General features: G+C 41.6%; 1 protein-coding gene across 2 annotated transcripts in view; it reads left to right on the top strand.

Annotated features, from left to right (window-relative positions):
* Positions 1–6,696, top strand: part of LOC135972721 (uncharacterized) — a 10,457-nt gene extending 3,761 nt beyond the window's left edge. The window contains exons 3-6 of one of the 2 annotated variants that reach the window (XM_065551783.1): positions 1,157–1,271; positions 3,911–4,023; positions 4,843–4,957; positions 5,900–6,696. In XM_065551783.1, coding sequence (XP_065407855.1) covers positions 1,157–1,271; positions 3,911–4,023; positions 4,843–4,957; positions 5,900–6,090 — 534 coding nt within the window. In that variant the 3' untranslated portion in view covers positions 6,091–6,696. Of the gene's footprint in view, positions 1–1,156; positions 1,272–3,910; positions 4,024–4,842; positions 4,958–5,553; positions 5,673–5,899 lie in introns of those variants that run through there. The other variant, XM_065551784.1, reaches the window with a different exon arrangement.
* Positions 6,697–8,619: the final 1,923 nt, after the last annotated feature.

The following is an 8,619-nucleotide window of genomic DNA, read 5'->3' as shown; positions in this document are numbered from 1 at the left end:
TGCCACCTGCAGCTCTCCTTGGCACCACAGTAGTCTTAGGGTATGGCTACACTGCAACATAAGCCCGTGCTTATGCCCAGGCTCAAGCCTAACCGCCCTTGCATCTACACTGCAATTGTACTAGCTGAAGGATGACCCAGGGTCCCAGGACCCTATAGGGCTGGAAGGTATGAGCTTCAGTTACGCCAGGCCCCAGGGTCTGCTTTGCAGTGTAGATTGCAGCCCTGCTTGTCTTGGGTCCTGGGAGTCTCCAGAAGTATCCCACAATTCCATGGGACAACTTTCTTAGTCTTCTCTATTCCAACAATCTGCAATCCCTTCTTTTGAAAATGGAAGCTACCTCCTTCCCCCTGTGAATGAGTAGCTCAGGGCAGCATTAACCCATTCTGTTCTGATCACTGATCTGCAAGCACGCTATCAGAGAGCCTCCCGGGTTCGCAATGGAGAACGAACCGATCAAGCCTTTTGGAAAGTGAGCTGCTTCCTGGTAATGAGCAGGGCAGGCAGTAAAGTTTTCCCACAGTGCACCATGGTCATAGGGCTAGAGCAGGAACATTTTGGGGTGGATGTTAGGGACTCTGGGGGTCTGCTCATTGCAGTGTGGATGCCAGAGCCCTAGGTTTGAGCATGGGTTAGAAAAGTCTTAACATAGGGTTAAGATACAATGTAGATGCGTAAGCCCAGGTTCCCCAATACCAGTCAGCTGTTGGGCTTACAATACAATGTAGACATACCCTTAGCGCTTAGGCCATTAGGAAATCCAAGCATGGTTGTTCTGACGGAACCCAGATTTGTACGTACTTATTGTCTCACCTCTCTTTGCAAATTCTGTGTAATTCTGAAGGTATCAGAGGTTGCATGTGGTGGCAGTGGGGGTAATTGTGCTTAAAATCACTTTTACACTGCTCCTTATACATATATAATATAAATAAAACAACCAAGGTCAATATCCCAGAGCTCTCCGGCAATAACACACGAGTCTCTGCATTTATTTAAGCAGATTTGTTTATAAGCACACAAATTTCAGGTTTAGGTTAATTATTTTTAGGAAAAATTATCTTTGTTACGATAATGAAAAACACTATGAGATTTCTCTTTTCTCTGAATTTCACAAGCCTTTCCCACATTAACAATCCAGTCTTTCCTCCCTCCACAGACGTTTTCTCAGTGCTTCCTTGAAATGCTTCCCGATGATAAGAGAACTGAAATCAATTCCCTTGCATGGTCATTGCAACAGGTACTTGATTGCCTAAGAGATATTCAAGGGAAAGGTGAGGATCCTATCTTTTATTGGAAAAAAACTCTTCATTTTTACCTGAAGAGGAATCTATGTTCATAGTGTACTAGCCTGAGGAATTTTTTGGGCATCATTAATGATGGGCTTGAACAAGAATGTCAGATCCAACCCCCTTCAGCTCTTCCAACCCCCCCGTCTCCTGCTCTTTGCTGGCTGACAAAATGAGAACTTATCAGGTCTAAAGTGGAAGCAGCAGGAAAAAATCATGATTAAGTCCCAGCTCCTCAAAGGTACTTAAAGCCTAAACCTACATACCTTTTAAGATCTGGGCCTAAGAAACTTCACGGGGGCCTGTGCCATCAACAGCCTGGCAAGCTATAGATGCTGAACCAGTGATCTCACAACAGCTTGTCCCTTGACCTCAGACAAGCAAGCTTAGATGTGGTTAGTCAATGACATCACAAAGGCCTAACCCTTGAAATCAGACCAGAAAGCCAGAGGTGTAGAGCCAGCAACCTCAGAGAGGCCTTTGCCTCAATTTCTACCCAGGAAGCGAGAGATATTGAACTGGATTTGGAGAAGAATTGTCCAAGCTCTGAGTCCCTTAACAGCCTCCCTTCTGCTACAGGTAGATCTGTCCCCTTGCTGGTCTCCCTCTCCTTCATGGGGACAGAGGGGAAAAGGAAGATCCTGCCACCAGCATCCCTAACCCCAGCAAGGGTAAAAGGGCCTCATCAGTTCCGTCTGCCCTCTAGACACTCCACAGTAGGCTGAGATGCAAAGGGCATCTGAGAGGCAAGAGATGTTCTCCTATGCAACTCCACACACGTGTACCTACATCCTTGTCTGGATTGCTATGGGCATGGCTGGGGACATGGATTCCTTCCAGATACATATATTCCTTGGGTCCAGTTCTCCTCCTTCGCCATGTCAAAACACAGAAGATGATGCAATGATGTTTACTGAGATTTTGGAAGCAATATTGTCCATTTCTCCCATCAAGTCCTTTCCTCACAATCTACATAAAATGGGAGGATATTAGTGTTTACAACTTGGCTTTAGACCAGAGGTATTCAAAGTTGGGGTTATGCCCCTGAGTAAGTAGTGAAGAGTATTATTCTGGGGATCACATTTTCTACAGCATCTAAGACAATGTCTACACTGGAGCTGGAAGGTGTAACTAGCTCTGATCAGCCTAGCATGCTAAAATATATATAACCATGGTGGTGCAAATGATGGGAGGGACTAGCTACTATGAGTATGATCCTGTCTGAAATCTTAAGTACATACTTGGGCAGCTTGTCAGTTCCACTCCTTGTGTTGCTGTGTCTACACTAGAGATACTAGTTAGCATGCTAGCTTGATCAGAGCTAGTGTGAATATTTCTCCTTGAACTGGACATTACTAACTTTTCAGCAGCAGTGTAGCTAAACCCTAAGATGTTATTAAAAACAAAATGTTTCTAGCCTTTCATGTTATAAGAAATGTAAGTAGCTGCAGTAAGTAGGTTTATTGAATCTGTAGCACTGAGGAATGGGCAGTTTATCATATTTTCCATAAAACTGTGTAATATCTGAATTATTTTAAATGTGATATTTTCAAAATTCTCTGCACTGATTGTAAATGCCAACCTGAGCCATACACAACATGATGAACTTTTAAAACATAACAGCTAGGTCTGGTCAAGAGTATTCTATCAAAACAGTTTTTGATGAAAAATTGTGTTTGACAAAACTAATATTTTCATGAAAAGTGTGTGCTCTGAGCCTCCTGAGAGAGACAGAGACAAAAGCATGGAAGAGAATGTGGACCCTAGATTTGATGGTGATAATTGCATTGAGTGCAATTATGACTTGTTTCAATCACATGTAGCAGGGCTTCTTCTCTGCCTCAGTGGGTCCCATGCTTCTTTCTAGCTGTTGGTCAGGATAGCATCTTGCCTCTCAGAATCCCCTCGCCCCCAGTGTATAGTGGGCTGGTAAATTCTGTCTCCAACCAGCCTTCCCATTTTTGGGCCCGTTAGGTCCTCACTGGGACTTCTGGCCTCCTTGGTGGACATCCAGTGAGAGGAAAAGAAGGGGTGGGGTGCAGTCCCAGGCCCCAACAAGTAGCAGCCTAATGCTGTCAGTTCCCAGGAAAGCTGCTAGCTTCCCTGGGTTACTTCCCCATGCCCCTTGGCTTATTGTTCCCACTTTGCTTGGGCAGGGTTCCTCCCAACCCTCCTGCAGGGGAGGGAGAGCCCCTAGTCTCTAGTAGCCCTTCCAGGTATGGCAGCACCACACCAAATGCACAGCTCAATCTCTCCCCTCTGGCAGGGTCCTTTTCTTCAGGTCTTTGGACCTGGAAGGGTTCTTAGGGTAGGGGTTCTCCCCTGGTCCTTGTCAGCTTCCACACCACTTAGCTTCACTCTCACAACACTTATCACCCACACTGACTGGCTGTGGGGAGGCTTTTAACCCATTCTGGCAGGTTCTTAATTGGCTCCAGGTGTCCTAATTAACCTGAAGTAACCCCTGCTCAGTTACCAGGGGAAGAGGGACCTGCTTATCCTGAGGCTAATACCTTCCTTCCCTGCACTCTCCTGTAGCCGTCTGGCCTGACCCTGTCACACACGGCATAATTTTGTAAGGTTGCCAAATTTCCAATGCGCTGAATTATTTTCTCTTTCTAAAGCTTGCAAGGCCTTCATGCCAAAAAATTGCCCTGTTCCAGAAGCTCCCCAAAATGGTGGTCTTGTGTGTGTCAGCATTGACAGCGTCCAGTACTGCAAGCCAATGTGTAACCAGGTATTGTACACATTTTACAGTTAGTATTATACTAACTCAGTGCATTAATACAGTAACTCTTCTATCCTGAAAGATATGTGTTGAAACCTCTGGTCTCATCTCTCCTCTTCTTTTCTAGTTCTTTCCTGCACCCATCACAGACATATTTGAATACTTAGATCACAGTGTTAAGTTTGAAGGCTACCCTTAGCCTAATCTTTGTATGAACATATGTCCATATATCGCTGTGCATTTATTGTCTGTATTGGGGAGAATGATGCTTGGAATAGGAAGGATTTTGCAGAACAGAATCGTGCTGTATTTTTTTTAGACCTGTCTGAAGGAAGATTTCATTATGACTTCACATTATGCTTGGTTTTATTGGATTTGTTGGACTCTAAATACCTAGTCATCTCCTTTGTTGTCTCATGGAGTCCTGATACTTAACTTGTTGTTCCCCCTGTTTTAGTTCTAAGTCAATACTCCTTAATTTTACACCTTAAATCATGCCTCCTTAATGTTATTTCCTCCCAAGGTTTTTATCCTATAACTGCCATCTGATTATATTTCCCGTTTTTTCATCATAGTTTCAGATCCTTTGAAATTCCTTCTTTTTGGCTTTCTTCTGACTCCCTCCAATTTGCCAATTAATATTGTAACTCCTGATATATCACCACACATATATACGAATGAAGGCCTTGATTCTGCAAACATGTATAAATTTATTAACACAAGTACTCTCATTGAAATCCAGTGGGCTAACATTACAGTTTATTGTAGTAAACATGATTCAGTGATGTCATCTAATTCATAGAATTTCTTTCATGTGTGTTACACAAGGGTTATGACTTTGGATTTCTGAGACGAAGCAGGGTATATGAGAAATGTGGAGAGTCTACTGGTTATTCCTGGACAACACAACTAGTTGGTGGAAACAGGCTGGCTGATTGTATCTGTGAGTATTTCTGAAACCTGTTATTATTTAAGACAGTTGTTTTTAATTTGTGGACCCCTAAAAAATTTCGAATGGAGGTGCGGACCCTTTGGAAATCTTAGATATAGTCTGCGGACCCCTGGAAACCACTGATTTAAGAAAACTCCCAAAATTCTAACTAGCAAATATTCCAATATGGGTAATAGTACCGTTTTATTTACTGCCGGTTTAGAAATACTGTTAGTTTTAAACCCACAGTAAAGGAAAGGTCAACTTTGTGTTTCAACTTTGATAATTTTTCACATTTATTAGCCATTAATCATCTTGGCGTGTGTGGTACCTTTTATGACATTATACCTGAACATATATTCTACTTTGTTTTTGTGTGCTTGATGATCAATGTGTGGATTCTAACATCTTCTGTAGATAGTGTATCAATGCATGGAATAATATTAGTAGGAAGGATTGCCATTTATATTACAGTAGTGCACAAGGAACCCAATTATGGACCTGTTGTGCAAGTCACTATAAAAAGGCAATTTCTTCCCCAAAGCGTCTAAATAAATAAGATGGACAAAGGGGAGCACACAGAAAGCATTATCATCTACCATTTACAGATGAAGACTAGAGAGATTACGTGTCACATATGAAGTCTGGGACAGAGTCAGGAATGGAACACAGACTTTTTGAGTCTTACTTCAGTGCCTTGCCCACCCACAAGGCCATCTTTCCTGTGTTTGGTGAAAGCATTCCACTCTGAACTATGGAGACTCATTTCACTCTTACTTGAGCTGATTGCGAGGGTCAAAATGAGGAGCAGCTTTATTTCAGACAGCAAAGGCTATTCCTGAGCTTCACTTGGTAAGGGTGGATATAGTTTCTCTGGGGCCGCTACCCAAACTCCCTTGCTATGCCTAGTCCACTGGTTTCAGATTTGTAATTAATCTCCTTTTGTCTTTACAGCCTCACCAATTGCTGTCAGTGGAGTAAAGTCTGCATACTTCCCCACTCACATGTGCTGTCAACAAACAATAGCCAATGCCACTGCTGAAAGCGAGCAGATAGACATCTTCCTCAGAGAACTTGCTGAGGCTGAGAAGGACGTCTCTCAGAAACGTGAAATGGCAATTGATTGTATATTGTGTGGTAACTAGGTGTATGGTTCAACAAACGTAGCACAGGCAGGTGGGTTACTATATTTGTAATTGTCATAGGATATTTTAAAAGCTAAAGGCAGGTCAATTCATATCAATCTAATGGGATAGTTCTCAGATCAATGAACATGTGGCATTTTTAGGAAGGGTTGAAGAGCACATCCATCATTTGAACTAACTTCAGCCCTTAGATGCGCACAAATATGGAGTTTGCATAGAATTCAGAGCTGAAGCTAAGTCAGTACGGTCTATTTCCCAACATGTGTATCATGTAATAAAGAAAGTGTTCAATTATGTAGATTAAATTTGTTCAGTGCTGATGAAAGATGCTTAATTGACAGCCTTGGAGACTGAAGTCTTCTCTTTATCTAGGGAACAGGTAGTGCATGAGTAGTGAATGCGCAAACTTTCTTCATGTCAGTTTAACAATCCTGGACTGATCTTTTTCAGCAGTATTACTGCCTAGACAGTTATTCCCCATTTTGTAGTTGTACATTTGCTTTGCACTTATCTATATTGAATTTAATCTTGTTGATTTCAGACCAATTCTCTAATTTATAAGGTCATTTTGAAATTAAATCCTGTCCTCCAAAATGCTTGCAACCACTCCCAGCTTGGTGTCGTCCACTTTAGTGGTCTCATGAGTTATTTTTGCCACTTAAGTGACCCTGATTTTGTTTTTTAAGTGGTCTTTACCACTAGTGGTCCCTTTAGCAGTCTCTTGGTTGATTTTAGCCACTTAAATAGCCCCTGTTTTGCCATTTTAGTGTGGTGACTTCTGCCATTTTAGTGGCCTTTGGGGTGACTTTTCCCACTTAGATGTTCCCAGTTCTACCCCTTTAGTGGTCTAAGAGGTGTTTTTTGCCACTCAGGGAGTCCCATTTTTTCCATATAAGTGGTCTCGGATGTGATTGCCATTTAATTGGTCCTGGGGGGTGGTTTTGCCACTTTAGTTGCCTTACTAGTGCTATCTAGTGCTTACTAGTGTCTTACTAGTACCATATTAGTGCTATCTCTGAGGTAACTTCTCCTACTTAAGATATTCCAGTTTTAGTACTTGAATAGTTTCAGTTTTGCCACATTAGGAGACTTTTGCCACTTAAGAAGTCTAAGGGGGGACTTGCCACATAAATCATCTCATTAAAGAGCTCATTGAAGTATCTCAGTATGGTGACTTTTGTCACTTAAGTGGTCTCAATTTTGCCACTTAGTGGGGTGATTTTGGCATTTAAGGGGCAAAACTGGGATGATTTCCTTGGGAAAAGTTACCCCTGCAACCACTTAAATACCAAAATCACCCTACTAAAGTGGCAAAATTGAGACCACTCCTGAGCCCTTTTAAAGTGCAAAACTCACGCCAACCAAATGACAAAACGAAGGCCATCTACGTGAAGATTCTGAGACCACTTATGTGTCAAATCTAAGACCATTTAGTGAATATGGAATGATAGCACTGAGATATGAATTACATTTTTAAAGTAGACACATTTTTAAAAAGGTCATTTTGTTAAAAATTCTATATTTTATTTATAAGATATTAACTGTCCATTCAGGAAGCTTTCCCCTCTCTGTGTGTAAAACAAGCGTGTCTTTTTTAATAGCCTGGTCTACAAATAGAGTGCAAAACCCCTGAAAAGTGTTTCAAAATGGACTGTATGCCATAGAAAAGTGATGATATAACAGTGGCTGGAGTCCCATCAATGGTATAACAATATAGCAAGTCTGATTAAATGACAGCTTGGAAATTTTGCATTAACCATTTAGAGATGCATCATGTACCACTGTGGTAAAAGCTATTTACTCAGTTTGGCCAAGCCTAGCAGACTTTTTGATAAATAGATAAAATGAGATTAGCTGGATTTTCAACTTCATTGCCAGTGAAGATGTATTGCAACACAACAGAGCAAATAGTAGCTCACATGAGCTAATGAAAAACAGATTAAAAAACCTATGCAAGTATATCTGTTTTCAGTGAAGACCCATGTGCAGTTATTCCTTTAAACAGATTAGATACAAATGGACATTTTGCACTAACTTCTAGTCTATGCCTGTCAGACAAACTTCCAACTCCTGCCTACATTTTTTAGCAGAGCAGGAGCAAAGTTAATGATACTCAATAGCCAAGAACATTGGAGAGTTTATACACTTTAAATGCCCATGGACATGCCTCGCTGAAAATGTCTGTATGTTCTGAGTTTCGCATAGGAAAAAAGTGTCATTATTTCCCCTTCCCCCATTATTTAGCTGGCCTTAGCAATGAACTGTGTAATGAACTCAATTGATGGTTATAAGCAAGCAGCATAAGTCACTTTTGCCACTCGCAAAGGCTAGACAGTTGGGAGAGCATGCTCTACTTTTACATGCTCTACTAGGATCATGAATGTCTTTGGTTATTTTACCTTGACCCTTCAATTAAGCACTAAATTCTTCTTCAGAGGATTTAACCACAGATGGCTGCGAGCATGGAACTTTTCTAGGCACCTTTGATGATGTCACTTGTAAGAGTTTTGAGACACTTGGCCTTGAACT

Source organism: Chrysemys picta, chromosome 7, assembly GCF_011386835.1.
Source record: "Chrysemys picta bellii isolate R12L10 chromosome 7, ASM1138683v2, whole genome shotgun sequence".
In the NCBI taxonomy this organism is placed as follows: Eukaryota; Metazoa; Chordata; order Testudines; family Emydidae; genus Chrysemys; species Chrysemys picta.
Note: the sequence above shows the minus strand (reverse complement) of the source record. Positions and strands in the feature narration are given on the sequence as shown.